A 27,341-nucleotide genomic window follows, 5' to 3' on the forward strand; every position below is an offset into this window, starting at 1 on the left:
GGGTATATAATCTCACCCTCAGCTAAGGCCAGGGATTTACATGCCTGCACCCAGATTAGTGATTGGAGGAGGCAAAAAGATCCCTTAGGTCAAGAAATAAACTGAGTGAATGAATGAATGAATGAATGAATGAATCAAATCAAACCTGCTTGGGAGTAATTACATATCACACCACCCATCCCCATTTACCAGACTGTCAGCTCCTCTTCCTGATTGTTATCAGCACACTGGTTACATTCTTCATTCAGATACCTGTTCAATCTGATGAATTTGTCTGTTTCTAAATACATGCCTGGTGAGAGCCTGCTTTAATACCTTGGGCTTCCCTCACTTGCTCCAGTCTAGCAAACCACCTCTCTAATGGGAGATTTGGGGCATTTCATTAGAGTTCTCACCACTTAGAATTGGAACAGCCCAATGCAAAAAACATTTTCAACACAGTAAAGAAACGATGTTTAACAGAGCTCTGTTATAATTGTACTGTGTTGAACAGAACTACACATTTACACAAAAGTTTTTCAACCATTCAGTATTAAAACTGAGAAGAGAGGCTATAAAACCAGGAATAGATACAAGATTCTTTAATCTACCCCCTGCTTTGAGAGGAGCCATTCAATTGCACAGATGCAGAAACTTTGCAAAATGCAACTTCAAAATGAATTCTGATCATTTCACGGAGAAATCTTCAAGCCTAGAGTGTCAGTTCTAGATCAGCATCTCAACATATTCATAGACAGTTTTAAAATCTTAGGTTTTTTTAGCCTCATCCCCTCACATAAATGTATCATCATGTTTTTATTTGTGAGCCTTTCAACTATTCATGCAACATCCTCAGGAAAGCTGCTTACATGGCAACTGGAAAATTTTGGTACTTGAAACAGCTATCCCAGCTTTAAGAGAAAGAATTAAAAAATATTTTTCTTACAGTAACCAGCAACTTTTAAGCACATAGCTGCAAAAACAAATAAAATGTAGGATTCTGCTCTTTAAAGTATTAGATTAAAAAAAGGAAAATGAAGTAGAAATGCAAAAGCATCAAATAAATTCCAGGGTGTTGCAAGGGATTTCCTGGACACAGATCTGGGAATATTTTGTCTTTGGTTTCATACAAGGACCAATATTTGTAAAGCACCAAAAAAAAAAAAAAAAAAAACCAAAACACACACTGAAAGCTACATTCAAAAAACAAAAAGTGCTATTGGAAGACACCATCAGATTTTTGAAGTACACCCAGTGCTTTGGTTTCGAAATTAGGAAAAGGGCAAATATTCAATACTATTGCATAGGCAAGGTTTTCATTCCAGAAAGTCATTTTTTGGAACATGGACTGTTTGTTTGAAACTGTTTACCAGAAAGATCAGTAACAGTTCCAGAAAAGCTTCCGGGTCACTAATCCAACAGCTCGTAATGTACTACTACTACTGAGGCATGGACTGTGGCCAACTCAATGATCTAGTTAAAGGTATATTTTGGAAGTCTTACTTCATGGACCATAATGGATCAGTTCACAAACTCAGCACCTTTTAAACACACAAAACCTAGTTTTCCAGTAAATCAACATTTCCTTTGGTGACGTTAGTCATCTGTGTTTAGGTTTCTGACTTTCTGAACTCATCAGCTGACAATGTCAAAGGAACTTTTCCCCAGACTGCTGTGTAAATCCTGGGTGTAAGCTGACCAATATGGTTTCATACATTTCAGGAGTTTTCTGGCCTACTGTAATCTGTTGTGGTAAACTAGAAACTACACAGAATAGGTGTAAAAACCTTGGCAGAGAGGCAGAGAAAAAAGGAATGAACATACAACAAATGCCGTTTTTATTTAGTTACTTTCATGCTCTCTAACCCAAAGCACAGAGAAAGATAGAATAATACACACAGAAACCTTGATTATTCATGAAGCTACAGGAGCAAAAGGTGGCACCTGATGGAAGGCAGGTGGGTAGTACAGTGGGCTAATATACTGTGGCTTTCCACTTCTGAAAGCTAAGGAGCTAAAATGGCTTAAGTCACAAGTGGAACTAGTATGGTAGCTCAACCTAGTCCCCAGGCATCTCTCATGCCATTGCAGCAGCACTTCTGGCCTGCTAGTCAATCGAAGTGCTGGAGCAGCAAGGCAACCCCAGGACTGGAGCAACAGGGAGAACTTCCTGAAATTCCAGTTTGCACAAGCAGCAGATCATCAGAACAGTTCACCAGGTTGGCACGGTGACAATGTACACCTACATCACATCATCACTCAGTCTCACACTCTTTAATGGAGCTGGAGATAATCCCAGCAGTCACTGGAAATGCTAGGTGCGTGTGACTGCCCCATGCACACCACTTCTTGTGCCTCAGGACATCCTATTAGCCCATGTGGGAGTGAGGAAGGCGGGAACTCCAGAAAAGCAGCAGATAACCCTCCCCCTGCCAAGTTTGACAATGTCTTTAGTGTTTTCCTTGGGCTCTGAATCAATGCAGCTCTCCTACTGCAACCCCCTCTAGGGTAGGAGTGCAGAAACAGGGATTCATGGGAAAGATGCCTTTCACCACACTGATGCAGTTTCTGCACTATGCTTAGCCTTAGCCTGCACTACAGAACTCTTTCTCTAGCACTGAAATGCAACAAAATCATCCCAAATGTAAACAGGACCTCTGTGTGAAGATCTAGCTTTCTCCACCACCCAACACCTGCTGTTTGGCTGAGATTTAAGCTCCTAGAGGATGCATTTACAGTACAAGTACTGAGACATCTCTTAAAAAGTAGGAAATAAAATAAAATAAAAATAAAAGGCAGTGCTATGTTTCTTCTTAACAACGTATCCAGCCACCAGGCTCAAAAATACCTGGCTGTCTCCTTAGGGCTTGTCTACACTACTGCTTAAGTCGCTGTAACTTACATCACTCAGGGGTGTGAAAAAGCCACCCCTCGAAGCTACACACAATATATGGACTTAAGCGCTGCCCACACCAGCCCTAAGTCGGTGGGAGACACTTTCCCACCGACATAGCTCCCTCCTCTCATGGAGATGGAGTAATTATGCTGATGGGAGAGCACTCTTCCATCAGCACAGTGCATCTTCACCAGACGTGCTACAGCAGCGCAGCTGCATCAATGCAGCGTGGTAGTGTAGACTAGCCCTTAGCATGTCACCTGCATATGCTGAAGAAGCAAGCGAGCTCAAACTCTCCCTCACAATGGAACCCTGCACTCCCATTTCCTTGGGCAACCAGCTGACCGGGAACAGATTTAATTGTCTGCAAACTGAACGCTACCCTTTGAAACAAGATTTATCCGTTCCCGTTGCATCTTCACCTCCCTTTGCAAATGGCTGTTACCAGGAACGCACTCTTAAATGGGTACTGTTAAGTATCTTTAACCTTAGGTCAACACTCCAGTAAAGCTAGCCCTACCTCTGCTCCTTTCCTATGACCAGGAACGCCCTGATCACATCCCTCCCTTGGTGTACGAAATTAACACCATTTACTTCTGTGTTGTTGAGCCAGCCTCAATGCCATTAGCCCAGCAGTGGGGAGATGGGATTAAAATGCTTCTGCAGAGGTAGCATACTGCTTTTGTTTTCATACGCAGGAGAGCAGAGCAACAGAAGTCAAGCAGCAGAATACCCCACTGGATTATTGCATTGATTTTAAAGGAGGTTATGTTTCTGGGTCTAATGTTCAAGTGTCCTTTAAGTAACCAAGTAAAAAGAAATGCCGAATATATATATTTATAAAAACAAACTTAGAAGAGAGTCTCCTTTTATATGGCTGTCAGAAGCACTGGTGTGCAGTGTCCCCTCAGAAGGTGACCACAGAGCAATGAAAGCTCCATCCAAGAGGCTCCCTTCTCCATCTGCTGTTTGAGGAGCTAGAGTCTCCCCTTCACCTCCCAGCTTTCCAGGCTACAGGAAAAAGAGTCTCTCACACAGCTGAATAGCTGGCTCATGGTGCAGAAACTGTCCTGCGAGAAAGGCCAGCTTGTGAGCATATTTGCAGGGGGCTGGAACTCTGATAGTGCCTGGCCAGTTCCAGTACATGTGGCAAAGCTTGAAAGTCAACCTAGAAACAACAAGAGGAAAGAAGATTCCATTAGAATTCATACCTCCCTACTTTGGACACTGTATGTCTAACCCACAGGGAACACCATGTGTTTGTGGAGGGCTGTCCTTTCCACGTCACCGGATAGGAGCTCTTTAAGGACCAAACCCTTCTCTCGCTGAATTGTCATACTAGGGCAAACCGTTAACCTAGCTCTGACAGCAGCCCATGCAACATATTTTGGACACTAGGAATCTCCAACGGTATTATATCACCTTTATTAACAGTATATTTATCTTTAGGAACTTGGGATTGTCTTCTGGCTCCATGGGGAGTTACAAGGAGCTTCCTGCAGGAATTAAAATAACTAACTGGGAGGCGATACATCAATGCAAATCCCTAGGCAGGTATACAAGTCAGGAGAGTCCTCCTGCCTTGAGGGAAGTTGCACATACCTGTTTGAGCTGGTTAAAAGGAGGCTACCATACAAAGAACTCAGCTGTATAAAGTGATCACCCTCACATAAGGGAGAGGTCACTCTCACTCAATCCAAGAACTGACACAACTATAACCCAGGGACCCCCTGATGCCACCTGATAGAGAGCATAGGGGGTGCATAGGGTTGTACAGGGGTCCCCTGGATCAGACATCTGCATACTAGTTCACCAACAGGGGCATGTGAGGCCTCTACTGAAAGCCATGAAAAATGTACATACAGATAATATTTAAGGAGTTATGTATCTACACTGAAAATATGCTCTTAGAGTTCAGGCATGTGACCGAATGGAGATGCTCCTTTCAGGAAGGACGTAAATGACACCTACCTCCCTGCCTGTCCATTTGTGTACTGTATGCCTTACACTGTGTGCCTATGTGCATACTTAGCCAGGGATGAACTGAGAGATTATAAAATCTACAGGAACACACACAGGGGAATGTCCTGTTCATGAATTATGACAAATGATTGGTCTGGTATATCTTGGAGTGCAAAGAGACACTTAATCCTTCACTTCAGAGGCACACTGACAGCATGCATGTCTCACAACAAAAAGGTCATGACCTGCCTACAGGGATTTTGGGTGAGCAATACTCTTACGTCTAATAAAATATCGTGCTAATTAAACCTAGGCTCTAGAATGCGTGCTATGATTTTATTTTATAATGGAGCTGTTTCCAATACTTCTAGTTGCTACTACTTGATTTTCTGTACTTTGTTAAATAAACTTATACTTGATTTCACTATAAACATATTTAAGTGTTACATGTTAACTGAAGTGGTGAGTAGAGGTGAAAATGAGGTGCACTGTTTCTTTGGAAGCAGTGGATTGGTGAATACCATGAGTCTTAATGGAGCAGAGATTGCACACTCAATGGAGAAACTTGGAGGGCTTAATGGTTGGAATGTGCCAAACACTGGTCTGCAGAGGCACAGTGGAGCCTGCGTAGCTTGAGAGAGGAGGGCTTGTTTTGTCTGTGGCCAGTAGAGCTGGGGAACTGACCCCCAACAGGCATAGACAAGGCTTCCTCATGCTAAGGGCAGGTGGTAAGCAAGGTGCCCCACAGTCCTGGATACCCCCAGAAAGTGTCACAACAACCTTGTGACTAACAGGGACAGACACTGAGGACAGGGTTTTAAGGACTCTGTTCTTAACAGGGTCTCCATGTAGAAGGTGGACAACTATCTGGTACGCTGAGACCTACGCATTAAGATATGTTTTCTCTGAAATGCTTCTGTTCAGAACAAATAATACTTTGCTTTATGAAGGCTGGTTGGTCACTGGTTAACCCTGCCATTACCCAAGAAAAAGAACAGCTGGTACTGAACTCAAGTCAGATTTGACAACATTATCATAGTGAACTGCAACTTAAATGCTCAGACTGGAGGAGAGGAGTCAAAGGACCGTGCCCCAAGAGAGGTGATGGCTACAGGCCTGAGACCCTTGAAGAGGCAACAAAGGGGATCAGAGGTGCAGTTACCTCAGGAAGTGTGACAGCCAGCACCAGGTACTTCAGAGAAAGGTGCAAAAATCCCTAGTGGACAATTATGGAATAATCTACCCACAGGAAAAGTATGTTCCTGGTCCTCTTGAAAAAAGCAATGACCTACTTAATACAAACTGTGCATACACTCATTATCCATAGATTTCTAACCATTTTCTGAATCCTGCTCAATTATATATTGTCATTGGCAGTCACTTCCACAGACTAATTATACATTGTTTAAAGTAGAGTCTCTTTTTATCTGATTTACATTTATTGCTTTTTTCAATTTCATCAATTCTCTCCCTGTTTTTATACAATGAAGAAGGATAAACAGGGAAATTCAATGTGCCTTCTCTGTACCATTCATTTTTGAGTCGTTAGCATTTGAGCCAATGAACTAAGGCACGACCGGAAGTAATTTCACCTCATTCTTTGTAAAGGTACATGTTGGTCTCTAGCTAACTTCCAGGTGGAGATTGTTTTGCAACAACAGGCCTTGGGGAAAGTTCCAGCTTTGCTGCTGTGTATTGCAAGAGTATTTCTCAACATTAAGTCCTGTTGGAGAACAAGAAATGGCCAAACCAATCAGAGTTTGACATCATCATTGCTGGACTTTTGGCCATGATTCCCCCCCACATCCCTTCAATAAATTCAGAAATATCTCAATCTAGTATTTCCCTGAAAAAGAAAAATGAGAAATAATATGCAAAGATGCCCAACTCGCAAGTGATCCCACCTCACCTAGTAGGACAAATTTTGCAAATAAACTCAGAGTCTATTTCCAAAATGAAGATGTGCCATGCTGGATCAGACCACTGCACCAGTAAGTCCAATACACTGACTCTCGCAGCAGTAGATAGCCAGCATTTCAGGGGGTGGGGAGCAGCTGCTAAATGCACCTCTGCAATCACATCAGAAGGCACAAGGAAGTAACTTCCACTTCTCTTTAGGGCAGGATTTGGACAACAACATCACAAAACATTCAAGACCAGAGTTACATGTCATCAGCGCCACCTCCAGCTACTCAGCCTCTCTGCTGTGCAACTTTGTAGGGAGGGGGTGTTTGAGGAAGACCCCTCTACTCACTGCTCTCACCTTTGCATGTGGTCAGGACTGAGGTTGGCTGTGTTAAGCACACAGATATAGTGAGTCGGGATGCCGCAACCCTGTCGGACGCGATGAGACAACAAGTAAAAATCCACCCTGAGAAGGATAAAGAGAAACACTTTAAAGAGTCAAGTTGTCCACCTGTAAACAAGAGAAAAGCCTGTGGCAGTTCCTTAGGTAGGTCTGTTAAAGGGGGTTTACACCTGAAGTTGAGTTTGCTTTATCAAGATTTCATTCTAAGTTGAAATCACAGCATGATGTCATTGCCTACTCCCTCTGTGTATCCTCCCCAGGGGTACACTAGCATCTAGACATCAAGGATACAGCTGCAGTGCCCAAGAGCTGAATATGTAAGCGGGCCCTTCGTTCCCAAAGCACTTTAGTCTATATTCATGCAGCACATTCTGTGATGGAGAGCAATCAGTACCGTGGGGAAGTGGATGGGAAATTTTGAGCAAGGACAGAGCAAAACCTTATAAATGCTTGGGGTATGTTTTATGCAGTGTTGTAACTGCGTTGGTCCCAGAATATGAGACACACAAGGTGGGTGGTATAATATGTTATTGGACCAATTTCTGCTGGAGAAAGAAAAAAAACTTTTGAGCTTACACAGAGCTATTATTCAGGGGTATGTTTAACATACACAGAGAACAGATGGGACCCTCTTTGCAAGGTCTAATGAGAAAGTGCTCCAGAGTAAATGGCATTGTTACATAAGGTATCCTACTGAGGCAGGTAAACTAAGGGCTGAATTGAACTTCTGGGATCTAGAAAGTCTAGGTACCAAATTCGTTAAGACTATCCCCTCTGGCTATAATTGGCAGCTTCCTCCTATAAGCCAGTGCTGAGCCATATTCAACTCTTTGCTCTGGAATTGAAATATGCACTAGATTTCCACAAGCCAGTAATGCAATGCAACTTGACTCTCCACTTTTATTGGCAGTTACAGAATGGTGATGGGGCAATATATGGATGCTGGCAGAGAACAGACTTTTGTGGGTTGCCTGCCACTCACCAATCCCTGCTGGTGACAGTATGGTCAATTACAGTCCCTGGAGTGGGGGCTACAAAGTGCTCAGTGGACGCAGAGTAGAGATTGGTGCCGATTTTCTTCTGGACCACAAAGACCACCATCTTGGGCTGGTAGTTCTCAAAGGCTTCAAAGCATTGCTGGAGCTGTGGGATCTCGTAGCTGACCACTGTGTTCAGCTGGGCGTCTGACACTCCATCTCTATAAATTGCTATCTTCTCAGGCAGACAGTGGTTCACCTGAATAAGAAACAAGACAAGACAAAGAATGGAAGCTCCTTTGCTGGAGGTTTTCCAAAGGAGACTGGATAGCCATTATGTTGGATGGTTTAGAAACAACAAATCCTGCCTCTTGGCGGGGGGTTAGACTAGATGATCCTCATGGTCCCTTCAAACCCTATCATTCTAAGAATAGTCTAGGGTAACATGGGTGAATTTGATGTCTTAGTGCAGCTTCATGCTGTGAAGGAGACCAAATTATATTTGGAGATTATGGCCTGAGAATCCACAAATATAAGATCAAGTACCATTCTTGATCTGTAACAGAGTACCCACTGACATCAAAGGGCAGTTTGCAAAGTTGAGTGTAGGACATGGACCTTTTAGTTAAAAAGTCACTGCGGTATGCAGCATCACTTGGTGGGAAAGAGGTCAGTAACTGTGAACCTAAATTGCTTGAAAAATCTGACTCGATGTGTTATTAGCATTAAGAGTTAACACCTAATTTTGAAGAAGCATTTTTCAGGCTGAGACAGTGCTGCATCAGTTTTTATTTGGAAGGTTATAACCCCAACCACATGGGCTAGAAACTTATTCTTTCCTTGAAGTGAAAGCTCGCATTCTGTGAAACAGATTGGGCCACAAAGACTACACAAATACACTGACACTTCTGGCTTTGACCACTGATCTTTTTACTTTGGGTTTAAATGCAGTCAGTCTGCTTTTGGACACAAATAATGCCAACTTAACTGCTGCCCTGGAAGATGCTGGTTCATCGACTCCCATGTGGAATGAGTTTGCTGGGTCTCAGTCCAGGCCCAAGTGGACAAGTATCCATATTCTAAAAACCACCATCACAATCAGCACCTTTCTGGACAGCCTCATCAAAAAGGCTAAGGACTGAATGGGCCATGGAAACTGAATCCCCCTTCTCATTCCAGAGCACCATTAAGGCATATTCACAGGACAGTATTTGGAAAAGCTTGCCCTACCACGGCTCATGAAGGACCTGTCCTGCAAGTAGACTTCAGTTTCCAGAGTTGTTAATTTGGCACCTTCCACAAGAAGCACTCGAGATAAAAACCTACCGTATCTAATTTTCATGTTTATAAATAGGACTGACTGCCTTTTAAAGGAGTGCCTTTGCAACTCAAAACCCTAAAGCAGACCTAACCGTGTGTCTGGGAGCATGGCTTTATTTGCGGACACCCAGTGAAGATTAAAGCATATACATGACCCGCTGAAGTGGTGAAATAATCAAGAAACTACATCATGGTCCTTACACTTTCATACAGAATGTACCATTCCTTTCTTTGCATCGAGGAGATTTATGGTGAGATAAAAGGGCTGAGGTTATTCAGAGAGGAGAATATAACTGCTTAAGATAGGTAACGGTATTGAAAGTGAGAAGACTCATCCAGCAATAGCCACAGTTGTGAGTTAGGCCTCATCAAGGTAATTAAGCAAGTCCCTGAGATAAGGAAGGAAGATTAAGCATGCCATGCCAAACAAGGGGCCATTTTAATTTTTAAATTCAAAGTGAGCTCTGCAAAGTCTTTTACTCACTTGCTTAACTTTTAATTTGTTCTACTTTTTGTTTAGAAAGCCCAGTTTAGTATCTTCCACTGATACTACATATGGTAGTTTTTCAGTCGAGATGAACTCCAGGCTGTGTTGGGAATGTTGACACTCATGAACACATGGAGTGACAAACCCAATTACTCATGTACTGAAGCACGGTGAATAGGTGGATGCTACTTATTGGGTAAGATCCAGTTTATGGTGGTCTCTTGGGACAGCAATCCAGTATGTAGAAATTAGCAGACTGAGTCAGGCCTAAATCCATCTAACCCAGTATTCTGTCTCCAACAGTGGCCAGCACCAGATGTTTTAGAAAAAGGTGCAAGATGCACATTCATATATGGGACAAATCTGCCCTTCACACTGGTCTCTAATAGTTAGAGATTGGCTTAAGTCCTGAAGCATGAGGTTTCATATTCCTTTCAAATTTTTTGTCATTAAATATAACAACTCTGTATATTCTTGATATCCATAGAACTATCCCATCTCTTTTTATATCAATAAATGGTACTCCCAACTCTTCACCCTAGGATACTGAATAGAGATGGTGCCTGCACTCCTGAGTACAGAAAAGGAGATGCATGTTTCAGGCTAGGCACACTTTTCTCTTTGCAGTTCTATCCATTTCTTGTAGTGGTCAGCGAAGAGTCACCTACTATGTTTCCTCACCTCATAGAACTTCTGTAAGGCCCCGACCAGACAAAGCTTCAAACTGTCTGCAATTTCCTGATGAGGCATCTGGAACACAACCCTAGAATACCACTTTGAAAGAGTACTCGTGGCAGAAAGAAAAAGATAAATATTACCTACACGACTCTTGTGAGTCTAAGCCCAAAACAGTTCTACAATTCAAAACAAATTCAGCTCCAGCTTTGCATATATCTTTTCTCAGACTGTTTCTGAAAGGATTCAGGCGCACGGCAATAGGGGCAGCACATGATCAGAGATAATGCCAGGTGGTCCTTGGCATTTGGAATTGGTGACTGCAAACAAACAAGTTATTAAACACTGTTGAAAAGGACAATCAAGGTTAAGTCAATATCTCTTGTCTTCTTTAGTAAGGGCAAGGCAGTGCCATAAAGCGACTTTATTAACAAAGAAAAGAGTTTCGCTTCCAGCCACGTGATGTAACTTTTCCACCAAAAATGCAACTGCCTAGCAGCGCAAGTGTAGGGAAACACTCAAGATCTGAAGACTTTTCATCTGTGTATGACAATATGCAGTTTCATCACAGACACCACTTTTTCCTCCAGCAAGGGACTGTCAAAAGCCTGGAAGAGTAAGATAAACTTCCCAGAGAGTCTCCCAGTTTGCTATTGGCCAGGTCTTATTGTGTGTTTGGTTGACCAACACTTCAGAAAGCAGTGGGGAATACACAAGGAGAAAACTGATCAAAACAGCAACTCCCTACTTGAGAACTATGCAGGACCTTCACTGTGACAGAGTAATCTGGAATGCTCCATTAAAAAAAACAGATCCATCTGTCTCCCTCTGTAGTCCATGGCATGTGCCACATTCCTTGCAAACGCTGGCTGTAGTGTGAAGCGCACACATCAGCCAAACACTGAGCTGCTTAGAGGTCCATGTTTACAGGCATGTAAAGAGGTAGAACATACTCTAATTTAGAAACAACTTACTGATTGGTGCTTGCAATGAAGCCAACCACAGAGCGCATTCCCCTGCTGGGATCATGGTACACATCCATGCCAATCACCATCAGCTGTTTCTGGAAAGGAGAAAGGAAGCCCAGTGCATTGGGGAACTGTGAGTCAGAGGCATAACTCACCATTTCACTGGAAACTACATCTGAACACTTTCTAAAGAGCAAAAAAGCAGAGCTGAATTAAATGCCAAGAGGGAGTTCCACCCTCAGTTTGATGCCTGTAGTGGTCATAAAATCCCTGGAATTAATCAAAAGTGCTAGTTACCACCAGAGAGCTAACCAGATAGTTCATTTTATCTATCCTTCATCGGTACTGTGGTATACAACATTCCCCCCCCCCCCCAAATAAAGTAGGGAAGTGTTATTATCATTGTACAGATAGGTAATGGAGGCACAGAGAGAATAAGTGTGCAGGGAAGAGGTCTGTAGGAGAGCTGGTAATCAAACCCATGCCTTCTGAGTCTCAGGCTAGTATGCTGATAGCCTAAGAGAGACAGATTAAGGGTAAGAGTACATTCCCCTGTGAAAGAGGGAAGAAGGGGGATACATTTCAGAGACGTTGAATGCCCCTTTCACACTATGAACTATCTTCCTCTATCTGATCTAGGATGAATTAATATTTGTGCACACACAAAGGAATGAAAGGCCACAGAGAAGTCGCAGATGAGAGCCCTGCACCTACAGGTAGGTCATTCAGGGTGCTGAAGCCTCCCTTGATGGAAATAACTTTCACATGACTTACCAATGGGATGTCCACTCCCCAGAGTTCCCCACCTAGCTTGCAATTAATCTGCAGCAGAATTTTCTGTGCTATGCTCCTTAATTTGTTTGGCTGGGTCATGATAGTTCGAGCATTGATGACCTGCAGCAACGGGAAATATTAAAAATCAGTTAACTCCAGCTAAGTTTTCAAGACTGCAGAAGCAGGGTCTACTTTTTTCCTCCCCAGACTGTATTGCTGCTATAAATCAATCATAAATTTAAACAGATTATACTTGCATATTGCAAGGCATCCAACTACACAACTTTAACGGCTGTTAAGTTTTTCCATTAGTATTCTATTTCTTTGCTTTTTCTCACAACTTTTAAGTAGTAAAAGTAAGACTTTGCATTTGTTAAAGCCTGTATAACCAAGTTCTGATCCCTGGATCTGCAACTGTAATTCTCATTAAGTCAAGAGTTTTGAATGTGCTACGCCTTCACTTAGCAAAAGTCTCATACACAGCAAACACAAACACTGATACCCATCCAGCCCTTTACCCCCAATTCATCCAAAGCTCCCAAGTATTTTTAAGGATGCTTACACCCTAGACTAGCATTTATGTCTTTCTCCACCCATCGGAAAAGAAAAGAGGTTTCCCCAAATGGAATGATGTTTGCATTACATCCTCCAGCAAACTAAAGTGTCTTTCTAGCAAGTTTCACTTTTTTTTTTTTTAAACACACACACAGACACTATAGTGCAGCTACAACAGCCAGCACATATCTTCCTCTTCTGAATGGAATCAAAGCTCCTCAACAGTTGCCATAGGTCTTACATTCACACAGCTAAAGGAGAACCTCCTTTTGCTTAAATGGCAGAGGTCTGAGGTTTTGGAACAGGGGGATTTGAGTTCTATACTTGTTGTTCCGTTGGCTGAGGTGTGAAGCACATGAAGCCCCAGCTAGCCCCAGATACTTACAGAGATAACTATGAAACAGTTCTTTAAGGCTAGACACAATGTTCACAAGCAAGGCAAGAGTCCACAATACAATTTGAATGTGACTAATTACAGATTAAATACAACCTATTGTTATTCTACTATAGAAAACATGACCACCAAGATGATGTTCCAGCCACCCGAGGCCTTTTTCTAGGCATGCCATCTTTGCTATTCTGGACTTAATTTAGAGGAATGCAGTAAATTACATGGCTTGTTCACTGTATACTTAAGGGTTAGGTTAAATGGTCATGATTTTATGTTACTGTAGGATTTTGTTTATTTTTAACTATAGCCAGATGAGCCTGCCTGCTCTACTGCTTCCAGAGGTGTACTGGATCCAGAGAGAAATGGGATGGGAAGCTTCAAATGTAGACGAGGATGAAACGGACAGTATTTTGTGGTCTCATTCCAGGCAAGAACTTTGTGTATGGAATCCTTGCCTCCAGCATGTCAACCCCTCACCCCAAGAAGTTATAATACTGCAGTGACCTGACTCACCTGAGAGGGTACTGGAGATTGCACACAGCACAGCTTTTTAATGGCTCCGTACAAGTCATCTCTGGTCCCAGTGATGATACATACAACCATCTGCATCTTACCCTTCAAGGGACAAATGCAGAATCAGGCTTTAGCACCACAAATTTTGCTCGATGTTCACAGACTTTTCTCTGCCTTGGCAATGGAATGAATGCAGCCTCCCTGAGAAGCACTGTGATGAAGGGAAGTAACACACAATCCTGGGACATTAGCTCCCACTGTCTAATAAAGCAGCAGTCAAGAGCGGTATCACAGCTATTTGTCACAGAGCGAGCAGAATCCTCACCAAGAGCCTATTATTGTAGTTATGCCAATACTCTTAAGAACAGATTTGGTATTATTAGCACCTTCACAGTAACAACCGTGTGTCTCATTAGTTGTTAGGTCTCCCCAGCTCCCTCCACCCCCTTGTTTATACCTAAGGCTTGGAAATGGACTGGATTTGGGAGCACAGGTCTTCAGTAATAGCACCATGAACCGCAAAACTCCAATGTTCCTTTCTAGTATCAAAGCCCTTCACTGATGGGCTCCCATCCAATCTCCACGACATGAACTACTGCAATTAAAGCAAACCTCGTGCCTCATTTAACTGAGATAACAAGCACCAAGGCGTTCATAACTGCATGTTGTGAAAGATCCACTGGCACAAAAGGCATTACTGCGGAGGGCTGGGAAATAATTGTTCCACAAATAACTAATGTCAACAGGCCAAGTCCTTATCACCATAATGGTGCAAAGGAACATTACAAGTGCAACATCTGCATTAGATCCCAGGAACTGAACATGGGCAGGTTGCAAAGTCTCTCAAGACCTCTGCTGATCAGTTGCCTATCTTCAAGCGTCACAATCAATATGCAGCTCTTTATAGTTAATATATTAATTCAAGATAAACTATTTGATAGGCTGCAGCTGAAGAGCAGAGCAACACCATACACAAGTCCCACAGAAACAGTCCACAAAGGGTACACGGTATTTAACGTGGCTAAGTAGGTCTCTCCCCTATGCACAGGGCCTTTAAAGTGCTGCAGAGCTTTCCAGCTCCCACGATTTGTATTTAGGGTGTACCCGAGTCTGATACCCTTGTGATGCTGTATGATTGAAATATGACCATTTCCATCCTCAATACTGCCACTGTTATTCAGTTGCAACAAATCTTGTGCAAAGTGTGTCCCATAAGGTGTCAATGGAAAAGTGATGATTTGCCAAATAAGACTATCCTGCTTAAATCCATGTATCATCACTGTATCTCAAATGTGGGCATTACCCCAGGAACAAAACACAGGGTAGTTTACATCCAATCTAGCCAGCCCATTGTGAATGGGCTATTCAAGCTTGATGGCCCATTAAGGACATTTCACTCATTATGCCCAGACAATTCTTTCTGTGGATGGAGGGTGTTAGAGATTGAGCAGAAGGACCCAGAGGCGGATTGAGTAAACCAGCTTCATTGTTGTGGCACTCGTTCCCCTCGGCCCAATTGTCCAGTAAGCACTGAATTAGTTACAGCACACTCTTTTTGTTTAAGTTAGTATGTAAATATCTGCACTGACTATACCACCACAAAAACCCTTACTGAGTAATATGAAGGCCCATACAATGAATATTAATAGCTATATACTGAGTATTATTATCCCTGCCCCTGATTACTGTTTACAGCATTAAGCATATTCTACAGACAAATTTTACCTTGAAGATACATTTCTTTGCAATAATTGTAGCCACAAATTCCCTTGATCAGCAGTTCACAGGGAAGGAAGGAAGGGGCCATGAGCCCGAGTTCGTTTATGTAGCTAGGAAAGTAAGGGAGGGGGGAGATAACCCCTCTTTGCACAAAGAGGATCCTTTGAACAACTACATTCCTTACGCAGCTGCTACACTTATCAATCCTTACCAAACAGAAGGGAAGGGAGAGAGGTAGCACTTTATCTATCAAGCGCAAAAAACGGTGCCTGCCCGTGCCTCTACACCCTAATACCATGTCAGCATACCAGTGGTTTCCCAGGTCTCTACTAAACCCTTACATATCCCAGTAGAAGGATGCTTCAGGCTCCAAGGAGCCAATGGCTGCCTCAGTGTGTCAAAGCATGAAAGGATATGTGATATGCTCATGTGACCCTGGACTCCATCTTAGGCCAGTGACTTTGCACAAACAGAGGCTGCGAGCTGTGTCTGAACCAGTAAATTTCCAGGCACATGGCAAAGGGTATAAAAGACCCTCTGAGATGACTCCATTTTGCCTCTTTCCTGCCCTGATTCTCTGAACTGTGGATTTACAACTAAAAGGACCATACCGCATTATGGACTGAGGACCTTCCAATCTTTTGGAAGCTACCAGACAGATTTTACAAGCCAGCCATCTGTACCATCACTGCTACAAACCCGATCTAAGGACTTTGCAATTATTGTATGTATATGATCTATTAACCATTAACAACTTCTCTTCTTTTTTTCCTTTTATTAATAAACGTTTAGATTTTAGTTACTAGAAGACTGGCAGCAGCATGACTATTGGGTAAGATCTGAGTTACATATTTATCTGGCTATGTGTCTGATCTCCTGGGATTAAGAGGACACCATATGTGATAAAACTGGTTTTCAATAACCACTCAGAGTCCAGTGTCTAGATGGTGAAATAAGGGCTGGAATGCCTAAGGAGACTGCATTTTTGACTTCTTGTTAAATAGCATGGCGAGACAGAAGTTTACTTTTGTCACTGGCTTGGTGTAATCCAATGATAGAATAACCACCAGTCTGCCCTATTTTTCAGGGGTTTGTTCTGAATGTGGCATTCTAAGTTGTGACCCACTGAGGCATGACTAAAAGGGCAGAAATGAGACACACAGCAGAGTGCAGCTTCTTCCCACCTCAAGGCAGGACCAGGCATACTGTAGCCATGATCGCTCAGGTGGCTTACGTATCACTTAACAGACGTCAAGCCAACAGTCAATGCTTTACAAGAGCCCTCCTTACAGACTCCAACGGAAATGTGGCGCACACACAAGAAACACAAGGAAACTACGCTATGCGCACGTCTGTCCATGGATGATACTTTAAAGAATCCTCCCAAATGGACAGATTCATAAATACATTTCTCATATGTGCAATCAGAGTGTCCCAATCTCCGAGAGATATTAGAATGCCAACTGAAAAGCTTTCTAAATAGGATTACCCAAACCCCATTCACTCTGTCCCTTCCTCCAGATTACCTCAGTGCCCAAGATGGATTTGATAGTCCTGGCATAGGTCTCTATTCGATCATCTTTCAATTCCACCCAGGCGGGCTGGTTTAACTGCATGCCAATTGGGCCAGAGACCTTCTCTAGCATGCTGACCAACTCTCGTGCTTGGTCCACGACCCGTTTTGGATAAAACAATGCCCAGTAATGCATGGGAATCTAGGAGCAGAACCAGACAGCCAACATCATCATCATATAGCCTGTATAAGTGAAGGTGGTAGTGATTTCCCCCCAAGGATCTTAAAACACCTTACCAAGCCATTAATAAAGCCTCACTACCCACCCAACAAAATAGATATATTTCTGTTTTACAGATGAGGAAATCATAGCATAGAGAAATTAAGTGGCATGCCCAAAGTCAAAGAGCTAATCAAAGGAAGAGCTGGGGAAAGGTAGGGTGACCAGATGTCCTGATTTTATAGGCACAGTCCCAATTTTTGGGTCTTTTTCTTATATAGGTTCCTATTACCCCCTGCCCCCATCCCGATTTTTCACACTTGCTGTCTGGTCACCCCAAGGAAAGGACACAGAAGACCCAGCTATTAGAAACGTCTTGCCTTCATATCCCACCAAATTTGAGGTAAGACAGCCAGAAAGCAGACAAAATGTGCATCTGCACTGCACAGTCAGCTTCCAGAGGCCCTGCTCCTTGCTCTCCTGCAGCACAGACTCACCGTGTACTTCAATCTACACAAGCTCAGGAGGAGAAAATTAAAAAAAAAAAAATTGCATTAAGTGATAAAAAGAGAGGATCCTGACTTCTAGTTCCAGATGGAGCACTTCTGAACATCTTTCTCCTAACTAGACACTTCAATGAGCATGCATATTCTGAGGAAGGACTTTTCCCACTAACACCTTGGAAAGACAACCATTGCCAATGTTAACAAAGCTGGTGCCTTGGAAAAATTCAACTCCATGTCCAGCAGGAACAGAAACAGTCGGGCAGCACCAATACTGCTTGTGACCGTCTCAATTTAGAAATCAAAAGGGACACTTTCAAAAAAAAAAAAAACAAAACAAAAAAAAAAAAACCGCACATGCACACAAAACAACCAGCTGAACAGGCTACTCCATTGTCTTCCTGGTACTGGAAAGCAACCTCTCTGTCTGCAAAGGAATTTACTGTAGAGATGGCGACTTCTCTTGTTATTTCTTTGGTCCAGTTTAGGTCCTCAGAAGTCATAAAACAGCTGGTCCTCAGGTTTATTTTTTCCATGGGGAGAACGCGCCCTTGTGTCTGAAGAGAAGAGAACAAGAGCCATATGCAACTGTTGTATACATGCATACTGCAGACATCAGGAAACGCTGCTGAAGTCCCCTCTGCCTTTCTAGTATGCGTACTTCATGTGATCTTGCTTCATGCAGTGCAGTATACCACTGCCAAATACATCAACATGGAAGGGAAAGGAGACTTTCTTCCTACTGTTCTTCCAATGAAGGGTATGTAAATAGCGTCAACTGAACTGTGTATTGTTAATTTATGTCTAAGCTGAGCCTTAACGCTTATGAATTTTTTTTTTTTTTTTAAAAAGTCAAAAGTATTGCCACGGGAAAGAAAAATCTAGATTATTAATATCAAAGCTTTAACCTTAACTCTGTTAATCAAATTGCATAGAAGTCAGGAAAGCCAGAGTTAAAGGTTTTTCATTTTGTTTTTTTGCACGCTGGCCCTTGCGTGTAAGCATTCTGAGAGGATCTCTCATTCCACCATCACTTAAATGCACTTTTTGTTAATAAGGAAAGGGGACAGTAAAAGGTACAGTTTTGTTTTCAGCTATATGCAAAGTTGATGGAGAACAGGATCCAGTAAAGATCAATGAATTGACAGAGCACTTGAACATAGCATATGGAACAACGCAGCACTAGCAGGGAGTGACACCTACAAGGGATTTTTCCGTCTCTGGGCTGGTCTACATTGAGGGGCGGGTAATCAATCTAAGATATGCAACTTCAGCTACGTGAATAGCGTAGCTGAAGTTGAAGTATCTTAGATCGATTTACCTGGGGTCCTCACGGCGCGGGATCGACGTCCGTGACTCCCCGTATCGACTCCACTACTGCCGCTCGCTCCGGTAGAGTTCTGGAGTCAACGGGAGCACGTTCGGGGATCGATATATCGCGTCTAGATGAGACACGATATAGCGATCCCCGAAACATTGATCGCTACCTGCCGATATGGCAGGTAGTTTGGACGTACCCTTAGTCTAGGAGTTAATGGGAGGACATAAAACATGTTGGGTTTTTAAATTCACTGACATTCTATAGTTAGCTAAATCGGCTGATTTCCAGTGGTTGCACCAGGAAGCCAGACAATTGTTTGTTGTGGGTATAAGAGAATACAGTGTGGTGACCAAATGCCATATGGTCCCCTTGGCAGTGTGGTACACATGTATCACAAGAGGATATGCCACATCCCCACCATTCAGAACCTGCTTCTGGTCTTGTGCGCTATGGAATTCACACATGCTTTTACTAAGTCACCGTTACAGATGGATAAGATCTGCAGTGTTTGCTCTGAAGAGGAAGACAGACATTACATAGTCTTACAGCATTAGAGTCATTAGGACGCAGGAAGTAACCACTTCCCTTAAAGAATTCCAACGGGTGACAATAATCTGCCTTTCAATAGCACCTCTCATGTTATCAAATACATTAAACCCCCTCACCCTTATGAAGTATTATCACTATTTTATAGATGGGAAAACTGAGACAATGAGGTTAAATGACTCATCCCAGGCCACAGCAAGCCAGTGGCAGAATCTGTAATAGAGTGCAAGAGCCCTGTTATCCAGTCTCTTGCTCTAAGCACTAGATAATACTCATGTACGAGGGGAAATATATCTTACCTTATACACATCCTTGTCCAAACATAGTCCCCATCGTGACATTTCCTTGCTGGCAGCCTCATTCACCTCAATCCTGTGCAGGAGATTCCTCAGAGATGCGTGGTGCTGCTTAGGGCTCAGATTAATTTGATGGGTTAGGTCCTAGAGAGGTTGGGTAAGGGAACAAAAGAAGTCACATCTGAGAATGTTGCTATCCTGAGGTGGAATTGTATCGATATCAGACCTTGACTTGTATAAGCAATCATTTTCAGGATGATATCATATATTATTCCACTGACACAAGGACACCCAGCTGCAGTTTCATAAGTCATGACACACACACAGCAGCATGGTATATAAGCATAGACAACGCTGACAGTGACATAAAAAAAGCTATGTGCTTAGGAATAAGTCATACGCTTCGAGGATCAGAGTGTGGCAAAATGCAAGTACTGGTCCAGTTGTTCCCAGGTAACTCCTTACAGCAAAGGAGGAAGGACAGTGATTACTGAATCCCATTTATCTGGAGCCACATTACACAATATCTGGCGATTTGCTTACTTAGATGTTTATAATAGTGTGTTATCAAGCACCTAGGTGCCTTACATTTATAGGCAATTACAAGACATTGCAAGTTCCTCAAACTTCCCTGCCACATGTTCTCTCTCTTGTACAGCTCAACTCCTACCCCCCAAGTCCTACCCCCCAAGCTAACCCATACCCACTCCCCAGCTCCTTTAACAACTCCAATCCCCTCCGTTGAAATAAGCCCATAATCCTGCAAATGCCTGACAGATCTCAGGGCTCAGCCTAAAATCTCTAAATTTGGGCTATGGCAGAACACTAGAGGGAAAATAGGTTTGAGAAGACCAAGCCAATGGCTGTGCAGAGTTTAACCCTCAGAACTGGCCATGCAGTCAACTCACTGCACTGTATCTCCTATGACAGGAAAGGCAGGGTAGGGTGCACAGACATCAATATGAATGTTGTTGCATTAAAGTGCTTAGTATAATCAGATCTAGTATGAATTGGCTTCTAGATTCACTCTGATAAACCACCAACTGGGTGCTAGTTTGCAAGTCTTGGGAGCGGAGCAGAGGACATAAGCAACAAGAAATGTCTGCTCGTGGGGGCTGAAGACCTGCCCTGCGGCAGCAATGCTCCAACCTTCATGGCTCTGAAGTCCTTCTTCATCTTCTCAGGGATCCCGGTCATGTAGGAGAGCTCTGGCAGCAACAGAATCTCACCCCTCTGAAGCTGAAGGGAAAGGGGAGCCAGTACACATTAACATACACATACTGCCTGGTGAGTTGCTCCCAGCCATATCATGCACAAGAAAAATACTACCAGCCCTTGCTACTGCTGGGGGAAGCAAAAAAGGGGTGAGCTTATACTGCTGGAAAAAGAGAGAATAGAATCAAGTGCGTCCCAGGTTTAGTTCCTAGTAACATTAAGGGACCATTTCTGCCACTATTGATATCCCAGTTGCCGTCGATGGGGCTCAAATGGGTGCATGTGGACCAGAGTTTGGACATATACCGCTACCTTGATATAACGTCACCCAATATAATACGAACTTGGATATAACGCAGTAAAGCAGTGCTCCGCGGGGGCGTGGCTGTGCACTCCGATAGATCAAAGCAAGTTCGATATAACACAGTTTCACCTATAATGTGGTAAGATTTTTTTTGCTCGCAAGGACAGCATTATATCGAGGTAGAGGTGTACTTTGCCTGGCCCCATTGGTTCCTTCCTAACTAACAGCAGGTCAGTGAACACTTTGAGGCTTATGACTTGGTGAAGCTGCAAAACAATTCACTTCTGACTATGATAAGGACATACATCAAGCAGAACCAACCGTTGACACCAGAAGAGTTAAAAGAAGCCACAGTACAATTGCAGAAGGAAACCTGGATGGCTGAGAGGACTGGTAATGAGAGAATTTTCAGTACAGTGACTGAAGTTGCTTTATCAAATAACTGTTTGGATGGTTTGATGGGAGGACTCGGGTGGGGGCAGTCTCTGTCTAAGGGGCCACCACATTTGGCACTAACTGGCCTCAGCAGAGAGGTCAAAACTGAATAGGCCATGGGGATTGAACTCTTGACTCCTAGAAGTGGTCCACCCATTATACCAGGATTGTGGCACATGGGCACAAAGGGGATGCTGCTGCCTGTGAGTAGACCCCTTCACAATCCAAGGCTGCCAACCTATCACTGGGAATCTGGTGCTGAAATTCCACTACTAGACTTTCCAGCTGCAAAAACAACTCACCTTCCCTTGGGGAGTCCGCCTTTCATTGGGTCTGTGAATAAGCAGTGGCTGGTCCAGCTCCCTGACTGTTATACCATAATTTTTGCTGGAAAAGGAGTTGGGGAACAATTTTAAAGAAGCACTTTCCTGATACCAGAGCAACAAGCTCAGCTCACAGACTGCAGAAGAGGCTCTGTCATAACAGAGCTAGAGATGAGGTCTGAGGGGTCAGACTACATCTTCATTAAAGTTAACGTAAGGCAATGCTCCAGAGGCACACAAACTGAGGTTTCCTGTTCAATGTTAGCTACTAATCAGATTCTTTCTTCCCGCAACATGGCCCTCTGTGTGGCACATACAGAAGTGTCTACCTGTAATAGTCTATGAAGGTGATCTCTTTCCCATCAGACATGGTGAAACTGTCCTTTGGAGTCTTATTCCAGTCAATGTCATCAATACGGTACGTGTGATTATTATAACGGGTAATGATGATATTGCCAATTAGCTGCTTGGTGCACTCATCCTGGAAGGTCTCTCTTCTCTGCTGGTAGATTACATGCCTTTGTGGAGAAGGATGAATGAAAGCTCTCAGATTTCAACCATCTTCTTATACAAGAACGAACTATAAATTATTATATTCTCTAGCTCACGGATGAATTGCACTAACAAGACAGCATGGGGGAAGCTTGCACTACCTGTACTGTAACTGCTCTGTAACGAAACAGAAGATACACAACAACAATGCTTAGACTCCTAACTCAATTGCACTTGTCTGAAACCAACCTTCTGGGAGGTTCAAAGGACAATGCTATGGGATCATCTGATCCCCCCTTTCAGAGAACTATTCCTCATGGCATACTTACTGAAACAGCAGTTCTTTGTATGCACCACCACTGTTTTCTGAGCCCACAAGATGTTTAATTCTGATTTCTCTTTTCTTACTCACATTATATCCAGGACAGAATCATTCCGGATAACCTTGTGGGAGACGTCTGCCAACAGGAAGAGACCTCCATCCGTCCTCCGGATACTGGCTGAGTAACCTGGCCATATCTGCAGCCTTTGGAAAAACAGATTGCATACAAATCAGGATGCTCATCCAAAAAAGTCATAGGGAATATCAGTATATGACTAAGAGCTGTTCTACCAGTGAGAATGTACAGTGAACACAAGGCAAGCACAACACAGGGAATACATTTAACCTAGTCAGCAGGTAGAATTTCAGCTAAAATCTCTGAACTGCAGATCAAAAAATAAGCAGTCTTTTTCAAGTAAAAATGACTAGACAGGAACCTCAGCATTCAGACAACGTACGTGGCAAAGGCCTTGCTGTAAAGGTCTGAGTTTCTAGACCTGAGATGCTCAAATACAATGATGATAGGCCTACCAATACAGTAAGTAGCCCAAGTGTGGAGCCTGGGTCGGTTTGTCTGAAAGGACTGAACCTGTGACCTCAGGATCCAAAAGCATTAGCTCAGAGGCAGTAGCAGACTCAAACCTCTGTAAGTGGTCTAAGCCACCAGTAAGGGACAGGACAGACACTGTTGTCCTGAGTTACTCACACTGAATGAGGATGGAGATTAATGAAGGATTTTTCATGACATGACTGCCATGGGGCATGCCTTTTGCTCAGAAGAAGCCATAAAGGTGGGAAACAGAATGTGAGCCAACCACCACTCTCTCCAGATTGTTTTTTTGTCTTACTTTTGCCTGCACACATTGTAAATTTACAGGCATGGACCATATCTGCCTCTAAATCTGTAGAACATCCAGAACACCATCACAATAGGTTCCCAATCCAGACTGAAGCCTCTTTGTACTACCACAATGCGAACAATAATCATCTGTGAATGGTTCCTCTCCTTTTGTCGAGTCCCGTATGTTCTCTTTGGACATTTCCAAAGTCAGTTTCTGGAGTTTCCCTCCCCCCAGGTCAGTTGGGAAGATGTTCTCAATCAATAGTCCTCATCTATAGAACCCATTCCTGCCAACAGCCCACAACTGCAGGGCTTGACCTCTGCAAATCAGGCCTTTAGAATGTTAAATATTTGCACACATCCTGCAGCTAGTTAGACTAACGTACTGAAGGGACAGGCTCTTCTCCCTCTTATTCACTTTAAGTATTGAAAGGTGCATGGGTACCATGGCAATAGGAGACAAATAATAGTACTAACCTATATTGCTGCAGCATTGTAGGAGTGGTGGGATCATAGAAGTTTCTCCCAACAAGTTTCATATCTAAAATCCTCATCACCCTGGAATAGAAAACTAGGATAATTATAGGATTCTAGGGGCTAGGATAGATAAATGTAACCAATAAAATTGCATTGCATAGCTTACACCATTAGGGAGACACCACAAAAACAGTTATTAAAGGTCTCATCCTGTGAGGTGCTTAGTATCCTCAACACACAATGGAGTCAATATGAATGGAGAAAACTCCATTTTGCAAGATTGGGCTCCTATATGCACTAAAAAAAAAAAAAAAGTAACGGCCCGTCTGCCAAGGAAAAGGAATATGTATGCATCTTTTTTTCTTTGAGGCAAGACACCTGAAACAGGTTTCAGCTTGCTTTTTAAATTTTTCCCCCTTGCCTGTTCTTTTATCTTAATATATTAGGAATGTCACCTCCCCAGTTTTTGCTGAAGGACTAAAGAACTGGAGTGGGAGACTTCTCAGACCTCAGATGAGGGCATGGGGGAAAAGGAGCGTTGCTGAATCTTTCAAAACAATTCTCTTCTCTCCCAGAAGTTTGTCAGTGTCTGTGTTAAATTGGTGTCAACAACAACAAAAACGTTTAAAACAGAGACTAAAAATCAGGTCTCTCTCCCTTGCTCAGGTTCTGGTCTCTTGGTTCCTGGAGTATCATAATACTATGAGTTCTCTAGTTAACCACAGAATTTTCCAGTAAAGACAGAGCAGACAAGGCCTGAATTTCCAATATAAAACTTTTCTGGAAAAACACAAAACTTCAGGCTTTTATCGGAAAGCAAGCAAACATTCTCCCCAATAATCCCCCAAAACACATTTCCCTTCCCTTTGCAGGTTCCCTTTTTAGAATAGCTTGCGTATGGAGAAACTAGCCTTTTAAGTCATTGTATTCATTTGGTTAACCATTATGTATAGATTAATCTGATCTGGGTTTCTACCACCGCCTAAGATTACTCAAACTGAAAGAATTTCCAAGTCTAATCAACATTTCATCAATAAACTACTGTTCACTTTTGCCTCTCTCTCTTAAGCAGGGCAATGAAAACAGATAGCTGGCTTCACTTTCAGGTTCTCATGCACTAGCCCAATAGTGCAATGTTTGTGTTGCAAACACACTGGAAGGGAATGGTTTAAAATTTTAAATCCGAAACAATGGCTTAATTGACTTTTGTTGTAAATGTTCATGACAGCACTTTAGTCATTAGGTTTTACAGCTTTCCCTCGCCTCAAAAAATATATATATTTAAAATTAAGTTACCAATGCCCATTTAAATAAAAAGTTATTTTACTCATTTTAAAGAGATTGGAAAACTCAAAGAAAATTGGGGAATACAAATAGAACCTCCCAGAATAAAACAACAACCCTGTGAAACTTCAGCATAGAAGAAAAAATAAAAGCAATTGGACAAAAACATTCATTCAATTTCTTTGAAGAACCAAAATATGGTTAATTTCCTCAGCCCTCCATAGGTCTTGATCTTGCATCCAGTGGAGTTGCAATGGAGTTGCATCCAGTGGAGTCAAAGAACAAGAAGCAATGGGCTTAAACTGCAGCAAGGGAGATTTAGGTTGGACATTAGGAAAAAGTTCCTAACTGTCAGGGTAGTTAAACACTGGAGTAGATTGCCTAGGGAAGTTGTGGAATCTCCATCTCTGGAGATATTTAAGAGTAGGTTAGATAAATGTCTATTAGGGATGGTCTAGACAGTATTTGGTCCTGCCATGAGGGCAGAGGACTGGACTTGATGACCTCTCGAGGTCCCTTCCAGTTCTAGAGTTTATAAGTCTATAACTTTCATTCATTGACAATAGTGCAGGATCATGATTAGGGAGAGCATACCAAACAAAGAACTGAGTGTTCTTTAAAACGAAGCAAAGAAAGGGGAAGAGCAACTGAACCTGTAAGCAATTTTTTATTTCTATCTGCCTAACTGAACTATATACACCATGCCAATAAAATGGAGTCTAGTGGGTGAAACTGCACAATAAAAAAAAATAGATGTTCTCATACAAGACAAACAAGACTTTCCTTGATTTGTTTGAAATGGGACTGAAACCTCCGATGTCCCAGACTACACATACAAAATGTTGTCATGATGCTTGCAAGAGATTCTGGGGCATTCATAATCAGAAGGCAAGGCAGATGGTTAGTCTGAGATAAATGCCTAAATAACTGATGAGGTCACTGAACATGGTTAAGGATAAATGGATAGATTTTCGATTATGATGCAGGTGTCTGCAAAAATTACCCTGTAGTAACAGGGTGTTGGTATATGTATAGTAGGTCCCTTATCTAGCTTTGGAAGATTTGATCTTCCTCCTCTTATGTTTTTGTAGGATTTCCCTCTCCCTTTATACTCCACATCCACAACCCCCTCACCTCACTTTCTCAGGCATCAACCTTCAGACCAGGAACGTAGCATTGTACAGCCCGAGGCAAAAATCATCCCTTCGGTCCGCCCGAGCTGCAACTGTTTAGAAACTTGAGCGAACCCCAGAAGCAAGAGACTGAATAAAGGCAACCCAAGTCTCTAGTAGAGCACAGTCATTACACAACTGGGATATCCTGTCATCTGGCTGGCAGCCTTGTATTCAAGTCAATGGTTAAGCATCATGCCAAGTCACTGGCCTCAACTTTTCCTTACCTTCTGAAGACCACATTGTAAAACGGAATGCACAGGTCCGAGCTGGGCTCTAGGATTTTAGTCATCTGAAGCTTTATGGAGATCTCAGCTCCATCTGTCTTTCTCTGACACGTCAGATCAACAGTCTAGTACAGGGATGAAGATATCTTAACAGCAGCAAGAAGTGAAACTACTCAGATCATTAACTATAAAAACTCTTTGGAGCCACCTTGTAGCTGAGAATTTGTTACAGCAGGTCCTTCCTGCTGTCCAAAAGGATTAATCTCTGCATTACCAGAGAGCATCCAGTGTCTTCCAAGCAAGAGCTGCTCCATACAAGATAATCC

The 27,341-nt window shown here is 42.8% G+C and overlaps 1 protein-coding gene across 4 annotated transcripts in view; it reads right to left on the reverse strand.

Annotated features, from left to right (window-relative positions):
- Positions 1–441: 441 nt before the first annotated feature.
- The window catches only part of PIWIL2 (piwi like RNA-mediated gene silencing 2), a 35,665-nt gene continuing 8,765 nt past the window's right edge, over positions 442–27,341 (reverse strand). For all 4 annotated transcript variants that reach the window (XM_050939895.1, XM_050939896.1, XM_050939894.1 and 1 more), the window contains 16 exons: positions 27,016–27,140; positions 24,333–24,413; positions 23,105–23,218; positions 22,530–22,718; positions 22,180–22,264; positions 21,073–21,162; positions 19,927–20,067; positions 18,204–18,317; positions 17,051–17,239; positions 13,806–13,907; positions 12,347–12,466; positions 11,579–11,667; positions 10,611–10,716; positions 8,128–8,381; positions 7,101–7,208; positions 442–4,043 (listed from right to left, as the gene is read on the reverse strand). In XM_050939895.1, coding sequence (XP_050795852.1) covers positions 3,887–4,043; positions 7,101–7,208; positions 8,128–8,381; positions 10,611–10,716; positions 11,579–11,667; positions 12,347–12,466; positions 13,806–13,907; positions 17,051–17,239; positions 18,204–18,317; positions 19,927–20,067; positions 21,073–21,162; positions 22,180–22,264; positions 22,530–22,718; positions 23,105–23,218; positions 24,333–24,413; positions 27,016–27,140 — 2,064 coding nt within the window. In that variant the 3' untranslated portion in view covers positions 442–3,886. The remainder of the gene's footprint in view (positions 4,044–7,100; positions 7,209–8,127; positions 8,382–10,610; positions 10,717–11,578; positions 11,668–12,346; positions 12,467–13,805; positions 13,908–17,050; positions 17,240–18,203; positions 18,318–19,926; positions 20,068–21,072; positions 21,163–22,179; positions 22,265–22,529; positions 22,719–23,104; positions 23,219–24,332; positions 24,414–27,015; positions 27,141–27,341) is intronic.

The sequence above is a fragment of the Gopherus flavomarginatus genome, chromosome 2 (genome assembly GCF_025201925.1).
Source record: "Gopherus flavomarginatus isolate rGopFla2 chromosome 2, rGopFla2.mat.asm, whole genome shotgun sequence".
NCBI lineage: Eukaryota > Metazoa > Chordata > Testudines > Testudinidae > Gopherus > Gopherus flavomarginatus.